At 36.6% G+C, this 18,544-nt stretch overlaps 2 protein-coding genes across 3 annotated transcripts in view; one reads left to right on the top strand and one right to left on the bottom strand.

Annotated features, from left to right (window-relative positions):
- The window catches only part of DACH1 (dachshund family transcription factor 1), a 445,951-nt gene extending 428,313 nt beyond the window's left edge, over window positions 1-17,638 (top strand). For both annotated transcript variants that reach the window (XM_030922383.1, XM_030922382.1), the window contains one exon: window positions 14,912-17,638. In XM_030922383.1, the coding sequence (XP_030778243.1) occupies window positions 14,912-14,949 (38 nt within the window). In that variant the 3' untranslated portion in view covers window positions 14,950-17,638. The remainder of the gene's footprint in view (window positions 1-14,911) is intronic.
- Window positions 11,447-12,339, bottom strand: LOC104682003 (UPF0561 protein C2orf68). The gene is made up of 2 exons (XM_010388474.2): window positions 12,167-12,339; window positions 11,447-12,078 (listed from the first exon to the last, which is right to left on the bottom strand). Exons 1-2 carry the CDS (start codon window positions 12,271-12,273, stop codon window positions 11,685-11,687), a joined length of 501 nt encoding a protein of 166 aa, XP_010386776.2. The 5' UTR covers window positions 12,274-12,339; the 3' UTR covers window positions 11,447-11,684.
- Window positions 17,639-18,544: the final 906 nt, after the last annotated feature.

Raw genomic sequence — 18,544 nt, 5'->3', positions numbered from 1 at the left:
ATTGACATTTTTGAAAAATACAGTCCTTTTCTTAATACAATGCTTCTCATTTTGCATCTGATGTTTCTTCATGTTTAGGCTCAGGTCATGTATGCTAAGCCAATATACTATCCCAGTGGGGCTGTGTTCTTCCCAGGGCATAACATCTAGAGTCACATAACGTCCATCTTCTCCTCATTTTGTGACATTAATTTTGATAGTTCCTTCCATATATTTTTATTGAGCCCTTTCCATGTACCAGGCAATGCTCAAGATGCTAGAAATGCACAAATACGGTATTTTATCTGCTCTTAAGGAGATTTATAGCCAGACTTCCAGCAATTTCTGTAGGATAGTGAAGTATTTTACTTGTCAGTGTAGGAAGACAACTTCGGAGAGATGATAGTCTGGGTCCTATGACAAGTGTATAGGACAGGAACAACATGTAGGTTTTAGCAATGCAATATATGGAATCCCAACTGTGTGTACATGAGTTTAGGCCACTCATTCGTGACTAAAACACTTTGTCAAAGGGCTTTCTTAACATTAATCATAGAATTGCCTGTTCTTTGTTGCACAAACAATAGATAGTTGATGATTCTGATGATTATCATTATCAGCATCATTTTTGTTAATTTTGCTTGGTTGTGGTCATGGTAATACAGTTTTAAGAACATTCAGTTCTTGAACAGATTTTAGTTCAGAGAATCACAGGATGCAGATTTTGACCCCACTTGGGGCAGATCCTTGAGTACAGACGAGAATATCATTAATACCCAGTAAAGAGAGATCAGCTTCCCTTTGGTAGTAAATTCCTCTTTGCCCACATTGGAGTTTCAACATCATAGTTTAACCTGAAATCCAGGCAAAGGGCCTCTTCTTTAAGATAATGACAACAAGGTCACTTCCAGGAGGAACTGAGATGATGTAAGCTGATCTGACCATTTAGGAAAGTATTTTGCCTATGGCTAGAGTTGACTAAATAACTCTAAACTGGCTAGGTGTCTCCATAGTCATGTGTAGATCTTCAAAAGCCTTCTTTTCTCATTCTTCGGTTCAGAGGATTGTTGATCAGTTTAGTTTCCCATTTAGAAAGAACATTGTGGTCAGATCAGCTTGCCCAGTGAGGATCTCTTCTAGCTCCACAATTCTCATAGTCTAGTTACACCTGCTTCAAAATGTCCAATTGCCAAAGTTCAGGTCTCTCCTTATAACTTGTGCTTACCTGGAGTCTGGAACAAAGTTCCTTTTCATAGAAAGAACAGGGTTTCATTTTTACTGTCTTTGTCTTAAAAGGTAGTTACAAGCATACCTCGGAGATATTGCAGATTTGGTTACAGACCACTTCAGTAAAGCAAATATCACAGTAAAGCAAGTCACATGAATTTTTGGTTTTCCATTCCATATAGAAGTTATGTTTATACTATACTGTAGTCTATTAATGATGCAATAGCATTATGTCCATAAAACCAGTGTACATACCTTAATTTAAAATAGTTTATTGCTGAAAATTCTAACAATCATCTGAGCCTTTGGCAAGTTGTGATCTTTTTGCTGCTGGAGGGTATTTTCTCAATGTTGATGGCTGCTGACTGTTCAGAGTGGTGGTTTCGGAAGTTTAGGGTAGCTGTGTCAATTTTTAAAAATAAGACAACAGTGAAGTTTGCAGTCCCATCTATTGACTCTTCCTTTCCTAAAATATTTCTCTACAGTACACAAAACTTTCTGACAGCATTTTACGCACAATAGAAATTCCTTCAGGGGAGTCATTCCTCTTGCATGAAACCTGTTATTGCTTTATCAACTAAGTTTATGGAACATTCTACATCTTTTGTTGTCATTTAAAGAGTGTTCACAGCATCTTCCCCAGGAGAACATTCTTTCTTAAAAAATCACTTTCTTTGCTCATCTGTAAGAAACAACTTCTCACTCATTAAAGTTTTATCATGAGATTGCAGCAATTCCGTCACATTTTCAGGCTCCACTTGCAATTCTAATTCTCTTACTATTTCCAGTACCTCTGCAGTTACTTCCTCCACTGAAGTCTTGAACCCCTCAAAGTCATCTATGAGGGTTTGAGTCAACTTCTTTCATACTCCTGTTAATATTTATATTTTGACCTCCTTCCATAAATTAAAGATGTTCTTAATGGCATGTAGAATGCTGAATCCTTTCCAGAAGGTTTTCAATGTACTTTGCCCAGACCAATCAGAGGAATCACTATCTATGGCAGCTGTAGTCTTACAAAATGTATTTCTTACATAAGACTTGAAAGTCCAGTGACTTCTTGGTCTATGGGCTGAAGAATCGATATTGCGTCAGGAGGCATGAAAACAACATGAATTTTCTTGTACATCTCCATCAGAGTTCTTCGGTGGCCAGGTATACTATCAATGAACAATAATATTATAAAAGAAATCTTAGGCCGGGCGCGGTGGCTCAAGCCTGTAATCCCAGCACTTTGGGAGGCCGAGACTGGTGGATCATGAGGTCAGGAGATCGAGACCATCCTGGCTAACACGGTGAAACCCCGTCTCTAGTAAAAAATACAAAAAACTAGCCGGGCGCGGTGGCTCAAGCCTGTAATCCCAGCACTTTGGGAGGCCGAGACGGGCGGATCACGAGGTCAGGAGATCGAGACCATCCTGGCTAACACGGTGAAACCCCGTCTCTAGTAAAAAATACAAAAAACTAGCCGGGCGAGGTGGCGGGCGCCTGTAGTCCCAGATACTCGGGAGGCTGAGCCGGGAGAATGGCGTGAACTTGGGAGGCGGAGCTTGCAGTGAACTGAGATCTGGCCACTGCACTCCAGCCTGGGCAACAGAGCGAGACTCCATCTCAAAAAAAATAAAATAAAATAAAGTAAAAAAAGAAATCTTTTTTTTCTTAACAGTAGATCTGAACAGTGGATTTAAAATATTCAGTAAACTATGCTGTAAACAGATGTCTTGTCATCTTGGTTTTGTTTTTCCATTTACAGAGCACAGGGTGAGTAAGTTTGATATAATTCTTACAGTAAATGAGCGTTGGTTTCAACTTAAAGTCACCTATTGTATTAGGCCCTAATAAGAGACTTGGCCTGTCCTTTGAAACTTTGAGGCCAGGCATCGACCTCTCTCTAGCTATGAAATTCCTAGATGACATAGTTTCTTCCAACAGCAGTCTGCTTTGTGTACATTGAAAATCTGTTGTTTAGTATAGCTATTTTTAATAGTGATCTTAGCTAGATCTTCTGGATAATCTGCTGCAGCTTCTATATCAACACTTTCTGCTTCATCTTGCACTTTTATGATATGGAGATGGCATCTTTCATTAAACCTTATGAACCAACCTTGCTATCTTCAAATTTTCTTCTGCAGCTTCCTCATCTCTCTTCACCTTCTTAGAACAGAATGAAATTAGGGCTTTCCTCTGGGTTAGGTTTTGGCTTAACGGAATATGGTTGGTTTGATCTTTTAATTCAGAACACTCAAATTTTCTCCGTATCAGCAATAAGGCTGTTTTGCTTTCTGTTATTTGTGTGTCCACTAGAGTAGCTTTTAATTTCCTTCAGGAACTTTTGCTTTACATTCACAGTTTGGCAAACTGTGCAAGAAGCCTAGTTTTTGGTCATCTAGGACTTTGACATGCCTTCGTCACCAAGTTAAATAATTTCTAGCATTTGATTTAGAGTGAGAGACATGCAAGTCTTCCTTTCATTGGAGACTGTGGTAAGATTATTAATTAACCTAATTTCAATATTGTTGTGATTCAGGGAATAGAGAGCCCCAAGGAAGGGGAGAGAAGTGGGGCAATCAATTGTTGGTGGAACAGTCAGAACACACACACAACATTTATTAAGTTCATTGTCTTATATGGGCACAGGTCATGTAACCCCCAAAACAGTTACAACAGTGACATCAAAGATCATTGATCACAGATCACCATGAAAGGTATAATCATAATGAAAAAGTTGAAAATATTGGGAGAATTACCAAAATGTGACCCAGTGACATTAAGTGAGCACTTCCCCAGTGTGGAGTTGCCACAAACTTTCAACTTGTGAAAAAACAGTATCTGTGTCCCACAATAAAATGAAGCAAAATAAAAGGAGGTAAGCCTGTACCTTATCAAACTGTGTTTTATAGCTTTAGATGATCTCTTGTTCTCAGAACATGTTTTCAACCAGCCTGTGTTCTCGCATGTACTTTCTTATTTGAAGAGAACTGAAAAATATATGAAAGCAGTTTGTGATAATAATTTTTTGGTCTAATTATTAGCCACAATCAAGAACTTTACTTCATACCAGCCTTTTTTTATTTTTAATGATGCAATAAATTCTTTTACTTTAAACTCTGGGATACCTGTGCAGAACATGCATGTTTGTTACATAAGTATACATATGCCATGGTGGTTTGCTGCACCCATCAACCCATCACCTAGGTTTTAAGCCCCGTGTGCATTAGGTATTTGTCCTAACACTCTTTCTCCCATTGGCCCCCACCCCCGACAGGCCCCAGTGTGTGATGTTCCCTTCCCTGTGTCCATGTGTTCTCATCGTTCAACTCCCACTTATGAGTGAGAACATGAGTATACCAGCCCTTTTAAATAAGGCACATTATCTACTCTGATTTCAAATAAGTGGGGCCATGTTAGTCTATTATGTAACTCATTACTTATTTCTTTCCTTTTTTTTTGAGACAGAGTCTCACTCTGTTGCCCAGGTTAGAGTGCAGTGGCTCCATCTCGGGTCACTGCAATCTCCGCCTCCCAGGTTCAAGCAATTCTCCTGCCTCAGCCTCCCAAGTAGCTGGGATCACAGGCATGCACTACCACGCCCCACTAATTTTTGTATTTTTAGTAGAGACAGCTTTTTGCTGGTCTCAAACTCCTGACCTCAGACCTCCATCTGCCTCGGCCTCCCAAAGTACTGGGATTACAGGTGTGAGCCCAGCCACTTCATTATCTATTTTTACTGTGTTGTATTTGGAGTGTACAGACAAAGTACCCTAGTTGTTGTACTTTCCTGCACACCATCTTTGCTTATTGTCTAGAACAGCACCCAGTGCTAATGGAAAAAGCATATAAAAAGACATGAGGTTTAATATGATGTCTAGTCCTCTCTCACCTTGACCCAACTCTGTAGGCCTCAGGTTCCCCAGTTACAACCTTGAGAAAAAAAAAAAAAGAAAACATAGAATCTGTTACTACTTTTTCAGTTTTTACTTTTTAATTATATTTAAACAACACAGCTTTTAATATATTAGTCTTCAAACGTCTGGAAATCACTTGCACTGTTACTATCTGCATTTCATGAGAATAATTGATAATTATTCAGTATCTTCTTATAAATGGGCCTGTTCAGAACACCAGTCTTGCCAAAATGTTTCTCATGTTTAATGCAGACATTGTGTCTCAGCTTTTTTGCTTTAGCAGTAGCAGAATGTTCTTACTCTAAATATAAAATTATAAAAAAAGCAAGAAACAATATTTTCTTTAATTAGCTTCTTCCTTTGGGGGTTTTAGAAGAGGGGTTATGACTTGACAAAGATCCTTCCCATCTGTTCCTGTTTGTTTGCTTTTATTTTGACTTCCTTTCGTTGTCTTATCAAATATCACATGAATCATTAACATTTGTTTTCATCGCTTATTTTGGTTTCCTTTACTTCACATGATGAAGACATTATGTTGAGAGAGACTCACGGCTACTATATTTTATATTAACCTCAGATTCTTTAAGTAAATATTAAACTTTCTGGACATGTGATGTGATGTGCTTGCCCTCTGTTGTGTTAATATTCTCCTCAGCTCTGGAAGAGTGAGGCATCTGCATATACAACTGTTTTGTGAAAGCAGCAAATATCACTAGATTACAGGTGCCTGGATATAAGTTTTGAACAAATAGATGACCCGTTTAATAATGCGACTTCCTAACAGAAAACACAATTTGTTAAGTCCTTCGCCCAAAAGATGTGTAAAAGATCCTTGTGGATGTTTGTGAGGGAGTTACTCTCAAAACTGGAACAGAAATCTATTTGCACATCGTGTGATACCTTTCACAGGCATACTCCATAGTTAAGGGTTTGACATGATTTTCACAGTGAATAAATTGGATTTTTGGTGTCAATTTGAAATTGTATTCATTTATATGTCATCTGATATAAAATCTTGTCATATAATGTGAGTGGGGTTTTTTGTTTCACTTTGTTTTTTGTTTTATTTTGAGACAGAGTCTCACTCTGTCCCCAGCCTGGAGTGCAGTGGCACGATCTCGACTCACTGCAAGCTCTGCCTCCCGGGTTCGTGCCATTCTCATGCCTCAGCTTCCTGCATAGCTGGGACTACAGACGCCCGCCACCACGCCCGACTAATTTTCTGTATTTTTAGTAGAGATGGGGTTTCACCGTGATGGCAGGATGGTCTCGACTTCCTGACCTCGTGATCCGCCTGCCTCAGCCTCCCAAAGTGCTGGGATTATAGGTGTGTGTGAGCCACCATGCCCAGCCATTTGATTGGTATTAAACAAACCTCATTAGTTTTTAAAATAAATGATCAATCTATTTAATAATCTAGTTTTTATATATGGAATAAAAGCCAAATTCTGCATCTGTCTATATGTATTAGATGTTAGCAATAACTTCATATAATAATACATGCAAAAATATTAAACCAAACATTAAACTTAATCCATGAATGCAAAACTAGAAATTTTGAGATAGACTTCTCCTGTCTCTCTCCTCAGACACAGTAAACAAAATATATAAAATCTGTATACTGATTGGGTCTGATTTGATGGTTTCGATTGTAGTATAAAATCTGAGATCCATTTTTACAAATAATTTACAAGTTTTTCTTCAATTTATTGTCTGTAGATCTAATCTTCATAGTAACAAACAATATACAAAAATGCACATTCGCAATAAACTATTCAGTGATCCTTCTTATATACCAAATGCTTTCTTAGACACGAGTTACTTTCTTATACAACAAATTATAGCTGTAAGCATCACATCACAATGAACTTTGAAACTATTAGGAATTTGTAATTTAAATAGTTTCGCTCAACCCCTACTCCCAAATGCTTTTAATTAGAACAGAGTTTTTAATTAAGTACTCCCATGCACAAAGTTTAGCTTGATGATTTTTCTGTCATATCAACCTCCCTTGCAAAAGCAAACAATCATTGTGTTAAAGGAAGATATTTTCTTTGAAACTGGGCTGTAAGAATTCTAGTTCTGATTCCAGGTTGTCCAACTGAGGCTTTGCAGGCTAAAGAAGCCCTGCCCGCAGGAGGAAGGCAAAGAGCAGATCCACAAGGCAGCGAGACAAATGGTACTAGGTGTTTAGGAGTCAGTCCTATAATTCTGTGTGTCAAAGACATATTTTTTCTGGGGACAGTCCAGTTGCTTATTAGAGGAAAAGTGATAGAGTAGAATGGACATGAAATTTGAATTCACAGAAATGTCAAATCGCTGCACTTCCATTTGCTAGCTCTGTGAAAAAGTGAAAGATACTTAACCTCTCTATGACTTAATAGCCTTATTTGTAAGAGGCATTACTTTATTGGGTTGGTGGGAAGTTTAGGCTTAAAATAGACATAGCACCTTGAACATCACAGGTGCTCAGAAAATATTAGCTTTACTGATAATAATCGTTATTGCCAGTTTACTTGATCTTACTGTAAAGCTTTCATCCGGTTGAGATGTCGAGGAATAATTGATTGGTAAACTTGGCTCAGCATAAGGAACAAACAGGAAATATATTTTTTTCTGTGTCAAACACATACAGAAAGAAGTGGTGGGCAGGAATGAGATTATCTAGTTAGAGGGTAAGTATGATGTACAATGAGTAACCCTTAAAACAAAACATATGAATAAGCCCTCTGAGTTTCCAGATGTAAACAGCACACTTCTGAATAATGAGGCCTCAGCCATGGACACGCTCCAGGGATTCCAATAATCTCTCTTCTGCAGCTCGTTTTTGCAAAGTCTTCTCCATGGCCCATAACTTCTCTTGCTGTTTGAAGAGTCAGGAAAGGAGAGAATATTGAGACCATTATTATATAACATACAGACATGGCACAGTTTGAATTATAGGACCATATATCCTTTCTAGCACATTTGCCATCCGCCTTTCATTCAAGTGGTTTATTAACAGAAGGCTGAGTTAGAACCACAGCCCCATAATTCAGAAGTCTGTTGTTAGTTGCCTGGGTATGTCCATATGCAACTATTTACTGTGGGTTACAGGGCCAATGTAACTTCTCTGGAACATTATAACATTTGTTGAAAATTTTGTTCCTACAGACTTTTAATGACCTACAAGTATGTTTTAATAAATATGACAAAATTATATGATAGAACTGCTTTTAAAATAAGGGTCTGTAAATGAAAGAAAGATAGTCAGTCTTCAAGGGTCTGTGTGTGCCTGGTGCATTTCTGCCTCTGGTGGATTCTAAAGGAGAGGATCTCTGATGTCTAACTACCTGAATGTGACAGATGGGATCTATTTTATAGCTGACATCTTTAATGCTTGATACATCTGTCCATTTGTTAGGAACATTAGTCAAAAATTTAATAGGAGACATATTTATTAAAAGTAGAATTACAGCAGATCAGATGCCGAGCACATAATTATGTAATTTTTATAAACATGTTTTACATAAGAACCATGGTAAAGATGCTTATGAAATACTTATTACTGGCATGTTTTACAAATCTAAGAGAGTTTTATTTAAAATATTTAGTTTTAGATAAACTTCAAAATTTCTAACATGCTAAAAATTTTTATTACATAGACATATTAATGAATTTCTTTCTTCAAAAGTTTAACATTTGAGGCCACACTAAAACTTTTAATGCAGGCCGGGCGCGGTGGCTCAAGCCTGTAATCCCAGCACTTTGGGAGGCCGAGACGGGCGGATCACGAGGTCAGGAGATCGAGACCATCCTGGCTAACACGGTGAAACCCCGTCTCTACTAAAAATACAAAAAACTAGCCAGGCGAGGTAGCGGGCGCCTGTAGTCCCAGCTACTCGGGAGGCTGAGACAGGAGAATGGCATAAACCTGGGAGGCGGAGCTTGCAGTGAGCTGAGATCCGGCCACTGCACTCTAGCCAGGGCAACAGAGCAAGACTCCGTCTCAAACAAACAAACAAACAAAAACCAAAAAAAATCTTTTAATGCAAACATCATGCTGAAGCCTTCTCATTCTAATACTGGCAGAAAGAGGCAGCTGCCTCTTCCACGGGGCTTATCATCGGGGAGGCTCACTTTATATGACTTCAAAGTGAGATAAGCGCTATAGAGTAATTCTTACGGTGATAGTATTGAGGAGTAATGAGTGGAGTTCTTTTCAGAGAAAGAGGGCGTACTTGTATTCTAGGCTTCTCGAAGGAAGAACAGGCCTGAATATTCCAACACAATATAGAGTTTGGTGTGCTGTAGAACAGACAGGCCACTAAACCTAGGGGAGAGAAGTAAAAGATAGGATTGAAGAGGAGAAGCAGCACCAGCTTAGGTACCACTTTGTAGACCATGGAGAATAATTTGACTAGTTAATGTAAATATGGGTCTTTTAAACAAGTATTTATACTTAATGGATTATTTGTATAAATCCATTTTTTGCTTCTAGATTCTTTCTACCTAATATACTGTAGATCACAGAAGATTAGAAAACTATATTTAATATTTTAGTGGCTTTTCTTCATTCTACAGAGAGTTAAGAGTTCCACAGCAAGCACTGAAATGTTACTTTTGAGCAAAGTATTACTTTTTATAAAGTTTATGAAGGACTTAGGTTAATGAAATTTGAATTCTGGGGAAGTTTACAAGGTCTCTCTTCCCTCTGTTTAATCCTAGGAAATATTGTGTATTTTTTTAAAAATGAGAATGGGAATGATAATCTCAATATAATTGAATACATGCTACAAATAATGAGACAATTGAAAAGAGAGCTAAGTAGGGATAAATAAATTAAGGGATTAAGAATTAGAAAGCTTTGGCAAAAGTAGCAACAGTATCTTTTTGGATACTTGTGTTTTCTCTATTACTAGATTTTTAAACAAATCAATGTTGCTTTATGTAGTAGAAATCATTCGAATCAAAATTATCTTTAGAACAGTCCAATTTTTTAGCCAGGTGGTAGTAAATATACGAAAGACAGAAATTTTTATTTTGTTTATTTTTATAATATTATTAGGTTTGTTTACTAAGTGAGTAATTGAAACTCCTGCTATGCTGAAATCACAAATAATTATATATTACTCCTATAATGTAACTGAGAAAAACATAGTTTGGTCCCACAGGTGAGTGCAATTAAGCTAAGCAAACAGAAGAAATAAGGCCATATTCCATACAAAAACAACAAATGCTTCACAATATGTCAATATGCTACTGCCATATCCTTAATTAGAAATAAATTTTTACCTAAATAATATGGCCTTGATACTAGTATTTGATTAATACCTGATTTAGGAGGTTCCAATCTTTATTTAATACCACAATGTCTACTGCTGAACTATAGTAATATTTAGTATCAATCAGAAACAATAGTTAGGGGCCAAAGAGGTAAAATTCTTTTAGACTGCACGTCTATATATATCTACAGAGAGAATTAGACACAGTTTCTGCATGTCTTTACATCGTTGCTCAGAATTAAGAGGTCAGTAGGATTAAAAACATGTTTTCATTGGTTAATCTTAGGTTATGTTTTATATCCAAACATGTGTGCTATTTTGAGGGAGCAGATCTTTATTGTGATTATTATATGTTTCAACTGTTAAGAAAAATCCTAGTATATGATTGCTGAACTGAAAAGCTAAGGATATTTCCTTTTTATTTGTTCATTTAATAACTATTATTTTTTAATAGAGATGGGGTCTCACCGTGTTGCCCAGGCTGGTCTGGAACTCCTGGGCTCAGGCAGTCCTCCCGCCTCAGTCTCTCAAAGTGCTGGCATTACAGGTGTGAGCCACCACGTGCAGCCCTGAAAAGCTAAAGCTATTTAACAACTTTCAAGTAATCATTATTATTATTCTTTTTTTTTTTTTTTTTTTTTTTTTTTTTTTTTTTTTTTGCAAATAGGCCTCAAAAATGGAGGTCTCCCACTTTATTGGTATCAGAATTACTTGCAGAGTTTTTTAGAAGGATAGATCCCTAGACCTCCCCACCTCCAAAGTCCTGAGCAGCTGGAGGTCCACAGTCATGTTGGAGGGGGAGGAGAACTGATGGATTCCACCTGAGGCAAAAAGATGAGGGAAAGGAACAAAGAAAAAGGGCTGAAAAAAGGTCTATGAATACATGGGTGGAAATGAGCAAAAGCACAGAAGAACCATAAAATAACAAACATGGTTCATGGAGCTGAGTGGAACAGCAGCAGCCAGGCATATGACCTCGGTGAGAAAGCACCATGTTAGCACAAGGCTTCATAAATTCTGGTTCTCCCTGGAGTCTCTGCTTCTAGAACACCACATTAGCCACACAAAATTCCCCCCCCCCCCCCAAAAAAAAAAAATTACAGAATATCAGGCTGGGTAAATGGGTCAACATATAAGAAAGAATGACTGCAAAGCAGGCCAGGTGTAGTCCTGCAACACCCTATGGATGCAACAGCTCTGGGGGTCTCAAGATCAGACAAACTGGTCCTGATACCCCCACACTAAATTTCCTGGGCAGAATTCTTCCGAGTGCAGTGAATCCAGCCTGGAGAGAACGCCTTCAACATGGTCAGTGTCGGCTCTGGCGCTTTGCAATCTCTTTCTGGATACGCAGCTTGAGGGTTTCTCGCACGGGTGGATCCAGAGGCGTGTGTGCCGACACCTCCTCAGTCACCTTTCCTGGGTCATCGCCCTGATACACGATAACTGATGTGACCTCTCCACTGTCTGCCTCGTATTCTAAGCGGAAGAGCTGATGGCCAGAAGGCTCCAGCTCAGAGCCTCCACTACTGCTGCTTTCACCGGACTCCTCATAGTCTGGGTTGCGTGGGTGGGCAGAGATATCTCGGTGTCGCGGCAGGTACACCTGCAGGTCTGGCTTGCGGGGCCGCGTCGGCGCGGGCGTGTGCCGCCTCCTCACCTTCTCCTTGGCCGCCTGCTTTACCTTCTTGTCATAGTCGTCCCTGCGGGGAGCCGAGCGGGAGTCAGGGACTGTCGGGCCAGGCCAGGACAGGCCAGGAGTGGCGGCGACAGCGCAGGGCGGGGCGGTACCGAGCGATCTGGTTCCGTCGTATATGGTGCACGAAGCCATGGTTCATGTCCAGCCGCCCGCCAGGCTTGCAGCAGTGTCCCGGCCGGGGATGCGGCCCCGCCTCCATCCGGAGCCGGGGGGCGCAGAGTCGCCGCCGCCTCGACGGCCCCAACAACAGCCACCCTCCCACAGATGTCCCCATTATTATTATTCTTAAAGTTGAACTAGATTAATTTTAAGAGAGGCAACTGATATTTTGACACAACTTATTAGCATTTAGCCAGTCTGAGGCTACTCTCATGGACATCCCTGCCTCTGGGAGGGAAAATTGTGGATTTGGGATGTTCATGATATAATACGTTTTTATATTTACATTTATAATATTATATATCATTACATATAATAATATATAATATGTTTAATTCAATATCTACTTTATGTAAACCATATGAAATCTATATCTTTCTAAAGACCTGTATCTGATTAATGCATTCATTTAACACATATTTACTAAACTTACAGTAGTCCCTCCTCATCTATAGTTTATCTTCCCATAGTCTCAGTTACCCATTGTCAACAATAGTTTGAAAATGTTACAGTATTTTGAGAGAAAGAAAGGCTACATTTATATAACTTATATTAGAGTATATTGTTACAATTATTCTATTATCCATGTATCTATAATTGCATAATTATTATCTACAATTGTTAATCTCTTACTGTGCCTAATTTATAAATTAAGCTTTATTGTAGGTATGTATATATACAAAAAAATACATAGTATACATAGGGTTTGGTACTATTATCCATGGTTTCAGGCATCCACTGGCAGTCTGGGCATATACCCCACAGATAAGGGAGGACTACTGTTTACTCTATGCTTGGGATATATCATTGAGCAAAACAGAGTTTCATGACATCTTGGAGGTGGTATTTCAATGCTACAAATGTTTATTAAGATGTTTATTGCAGCATTATTCACAATAGCCAAGATTTGGAAGCAACCTAATTGTCCATCAGCAGATGAATGAATAAAGAAAATGGTGTACCCATACACAATGGAGTACTACTCAGCCATAAAAAGAATGAGAGCCTGTCATTTACAGCAACATGGATGAAACTGGAGGTCATTATGCTAAGTGAAATAAGCCAAGCACAGAAAGACAAACTTTGTATGTTCTCACTTTGTTTGTGGGAGCTAAAAGTTAAAACCATTAAATTTGTGGAGAGAGAGCGTAGAATGATGGTTGCCAGAGACTGGGAAGGTTAGTGGGGAGAATGGGGAGGGAGCAGGGATGGTTAATGGGTTCAAAAAAATAGGATGAATGAATAAAATCTAACATTTGATAGCACAACAAAGAGACTATAGTTAACAGTAATTTGATTGTACATTTTAAAATAACTGAAAGAAAGTGGATTGTTTGTAACATAGTGGATAAATGTTTGAGGTGATAGACACCCCATTTGCCCAGATGTGATTATTATGCATGTATGCCTGTATCTAAATATGTAATACACCCCATAAATATAATACATGTACCTAATATTTACCCACAAAAATTTAAAATATTTTTTAAAAAGGAAGGATTATAAAAAATAGAAAAAAATGAGAGGAACGTATAATTTGGGCTTACCAATATTTCTATGAAGTGCAAAATGGTTTAATGTTGCTGATATTAAGTTCCTTGCAACTTACTATATCCACTATATAGAATTGTATAAAAGTAGTTGTATGAAAGTTGAAGGTGAGGTCCACAAATATTTAGACAATCTTTTTTATTTCCTGAATGTACTATAGGTTCTTTATGTTTTCTTACATTTTAATTCTTCAAGCTACCAGACATTTTGCAAACACTTACATGGCAATATGCACTTTTCAAAGCTCAGAAAACTTTCCTTTTCTGATTTTTCTCCCTTCTACTGTACATATTAAAATTTGAATTTCAGACATACATTAGACAAATATATACAAAGTTTAGGCCACACCAGCAAGTGGACAGATTAGAGTGTATTAAATATTTGAGAAATAGGCTTATGTTTGGTATTGTTTTATTTTTGGTTTGGATTTTTAATTTCCTATTTCTTATTTGTGCTTCATTCAAATGGATTTATTCGATGTCTCCAAGATTTGATTTCCTTTTCTTTTTCACACAACTGTGTGTTTGCTCATTAGTAAAAGTTGAGTAGTATACAGTGTTTACATTTTAATATTTAATTGTTGGATTAATCTCACTTCAAGGGGTAAAGGCTATAGTTCATTGACAGTGATGAAATAACCTAGGTGGCTTTCATATAAATAGCAACGAATGTGCACAATAGTTACATTACATGGTATATTTAACAACACTGCTAAAGAGTAAGATGGGAGTTCAGTCTTTCCTGATGGAGATACACCTGAGTGCATTCAGAGAAAATTTGGTTCTGCAAGCTTGCAGGAAGTAATTGTTATTCAACAGAAATCAACTAACTTTGCATATCAGTAAAATACACACACATACTCTTAGCTATTTTCTGAGTGCTCTGAAACTGATATCAAAATAACAAATATATATTTATGAGAAGTAGAAATGCTGTATTCTTTTCAGCCACATAAACTCCGTGTAATTATGAAATTAACTTTGAGAAGATGTGAAAAAATGTTACTTCTTAACCAAGTAAAGATCTAATAAAAACTTCAAATTTTATATCAAGTTACATCACTTTTACATGCACATTTGTACACCAAATGCTATGTCATTAATTAATTTTTTACTGTTCATTTCTAGATGGAAGACTGTATTTGAAAACTACTGTCATGTACTGAATCTTTCCTGTTGAAGAAATACATGTTACGGAAAAGAACTTTGCTGTCAGACATTCGTCATGGGAAAGTTCAGAAAAAATAAAGTCCTTTTAAGGGAACTTCCTGCATTTTGTGTATTAATGTTCTTTAAAAGTTTAAGTATTCTACAGAAAAAAAAAAAGTTTCCTCCATTGATTTTCACCTGTGGTTCATACCAGAGACCTGAGAATGTTTGTAAATGTACAAGTATCAAAGTTCTTACAGTTAATTACTACAACTTGCTGCTGGACAATTGTATACAGAGTTAAAGGCAAGTCTGAATAAGACCTAGCTTTGTTTTTTTTTTTTTTTTTTTTTCTAATGGAATGAACCATTTTCCTCTTCTGAAAATTCTCTATCTGAGCACATCAAAAGACTCTTGTAGCAGTGGTTACCCAGACTTACAGAATTATGTCCTCCAGAAACCAGCAAGAACACTTGGAAAGAACTTGTAGGGGACATAGAGGATTCTTGAAAAAAAAAAAATACAAGAGTGATATTCTGTTACATTCAATTTCAAACTCTAATTGTGGGTTTTCTCCTGAAGAATTTTTTTTTCACATACTTTCCAAAAGACCAACAAATGGATGTTGACAACAACCCAATGAAATAACATTTTGCATATCTGAAAAGAAGCATTGAATATAAGCCAAAAGATTTTGCTGAAGGTCTTTTGTTCTTAAAAATAAAAAAAAAATATAACTGTAACATGTTTTCATTCCAAACTGGTAGTGGTATATAGACTTAAAGATAATAATGTTGCTTCTTATTCAAACTGTTGGTCATATGTACAGTATATAAACATAAAACACACAAGGAAGGTATTATGTATGCAGTAGTATACTAGAGTTTAGGAAAATGAAAATTTTAGAAAATATGTTTTGTCACCCTGTTGGTCAGAAAGACGTCTTTCTGGTTTTAACGCATGCAGGCATGTAAATATTTGTCTGGAGTCACAGTATTAATGAATGAGATCTTAAGCATCTGGTGACATCAGAACTCTGTGTCAGCCACTTTTATTTGTATATTGAACCCTAGCTAGTGCCCCAAGCTGCACTATTGGGAATGGATTGTGGCTGAAGAGCAAATCAAAACACCAGAAATATTTTTATATGTTAATGTCATATTATGTTAATGTTGCTGAAAACAAAACCTAACAAACCTTGATGTACCAGTCCAATACCATGTAGCGCTGAGTGATAAAGTTAAAATGTGCTGTGTTTCCCACCCTTGTCAGAGGGAAGGGTGGCTATGTGTTATTTTCACTGTCTTTTTGAAAGTTACAGTATGTATTTTCACTTCTGTGCAGATAACTGGAAGTAAAGCGGCAAACAGTGCTTATCACACGCTAAAGTTACCTTCTCTTTGTTTTTTGCATATCTGGTATTACACCTTTAAAGACTGATATGAATCAGTACAGTCACTATACATTTTATGATTTTTCTGTCATCTTATAATTTTATGATTGTAACATTATTTATTACCACAAAACAGCAAAATCTTCAATGTCTAAGAAAACTAGCTTAAAATGTTTAAATATAGTTCTGATTGGGTATTAATTACTTGATTAAAAAAATTAACATTATAGATATTCTAGCATTACGCTTCTATACCTTTTAGGTCATCCTTGCAATACTGGAACATAATTCTTTTGTGTAGCTCACTATTAACCAGCTAAGTTCATTTTTTTGATACCGTAAAAAGGTTATATGTATAGTTCCTATTTTAGCTTGCTTACAAAGGGAGCATTATTTTTATTTAAAGTATTGTTAGTAAATGCTTTGTAGAAACTTGGTTTTCTAAGCATAGTTCTTCCATAACCACCTTTTGTTGTTTGAGCACAAGAGATTATTTTCCTAGTTCTATGTATTTTTTTCCCCCTATATGCAGTCTTTAAAGGGTTACAACACTTAAAATTGAATGGACTTGTGTCAAGCTTTTGCATCATACATTTTTTGAAAGATTTTTTTAAAAGCCTACAACTTACATATGTAGTAGAATCAGCCATTGCTCTGCTCCTGGCATAGAGTCACCTGTTGCGTGGATTAAATAGTTTTAAAATACATACTTTGAAGACCTTTGAGAATGCTTTAGTGTTTGATTTGAAATAAAAGGAAATTTTAGCAAGGATTAAAGAAAAAAGCTATCAGCTGTATGTTAAGAGAGACTCTTACTAACATGTTGTAAATATTACAATTCATGAAATGTTATTGTAAGTCTGTAACTTAATTTTTTCCCTATTTTAGTTATACAGGTTGGTTTGGAAATTTGTGTTTTGGCATAAACAAGTAAAATGTGCCCATTTTATGGTTTCCATGCTTTTGTAATCCTAAAAGTATTAATGTCTAGTTGTTCTATATTATAACCACATTTGCGCTCTATGCAAGCCCTTGGAACAGAACATACTCATCTTCATGTAGGACCTATGAAAATTGTCTATTTTTATCTATATATTTAAAGTTTTCTAAAAATGATAAAAGGTTATTACGAATTTTGTTGTACAAAATCTGTACAAAAATCTGTTTTTACATCATAATGCAAGAATTGGAAATTTTTCTATGGTAGCCTAGTTATTTGAGCCTGGTTTCAATGTGAGAACCACGTTTACTGTTATTGTATTTAATTTTCTTTTTCTTTTCAACAATCTCCTAATAAAACTGTCTGAAATCTCCCTGTGACTTTATTTACAGTTCGCCTTTATTAAATTTTGTGAAATGCATAGCATTGAAGGAATATTTACTTTCTAATGGGAGGCATCTAAAAACAACATAAGTCAGCTCTTTGCAATGCAAGGGGAACAATGCTCAATGATTTTATTTAACATGCAACTGCTTCTATCTCTAATATGAATTACTGTGGTGAAAAACATCATAAAAGCACACTCTGTAGTTATTGTTTAACAAGCAGATTTTCCATATTTTGTTTCTTGCCAGCTAAGCAAACTGCCCACATATACATGATTTATTTATGTACATTTCTCAGTTTATGAAGCTGTTATTTGTACCTTTTTTCTTTATATTCTTATATTCCCATGATTCTTATTTCACAAAGCTTTGTGCTGAATAATGTAAAGTAGACACGTTGATGGAACAAAATATATTATTCCCATATCTATGAGTGGAGATTTGTAACTCTAACTCAGTGTTTTGCTTTTGATCTCTATCATCGGAAAAAAATGCCTTTAGAAAGTTTGAAATTACAATATCCTTTAATAATATATAAACATTTTAATCAATCAAAAGTGCAGTGTTTGAGGAAATCTCGGGTTGCTATCTTTGTGAATATTCTAAACATTCCCAAGAGAATGGAAAATGAATTTTTCTGTCTAAAGGCATGATTTTAATGAATTCTTGAAGCATTATATTAAATTATGATTTTTTCCTTAATAAAACCAAAAATGTTTATGTGACCATTATAAGCACATTTTTGTCTTCTGTCATCATATGTTTATGTCAGTAAGACGAGCACTAGAACATCATGCAGTCTCCGGATGTTAGTGAAACTCAGTGAGAATTTAGGTTTGCCCCACGTGTTTTCGTTGAGACTAGCAAATTTATAATGTTCACAAACCTATTTA

Source organism: Rhinopithecus roxellana, chromosome 18 (assembly GCF_007565055.1).
Source record: "Rhinopithecus roxellana isolate Shanxi Qingling chromosome 18, ASM756505v1, whole genome shotgun sequence".
Lineage (NCBI taxonomy): Eukaryota > Metazoa > Chordata > Mammalia > Primates > Cercopithecidae > Rhinopithecus > Rhinopithecus roxellana.
The sequence above is the reverse complement of the archived record's forward strand: the minus strand, read 5'-3'. Positions and strand labels throughout refer to the sequence as shown.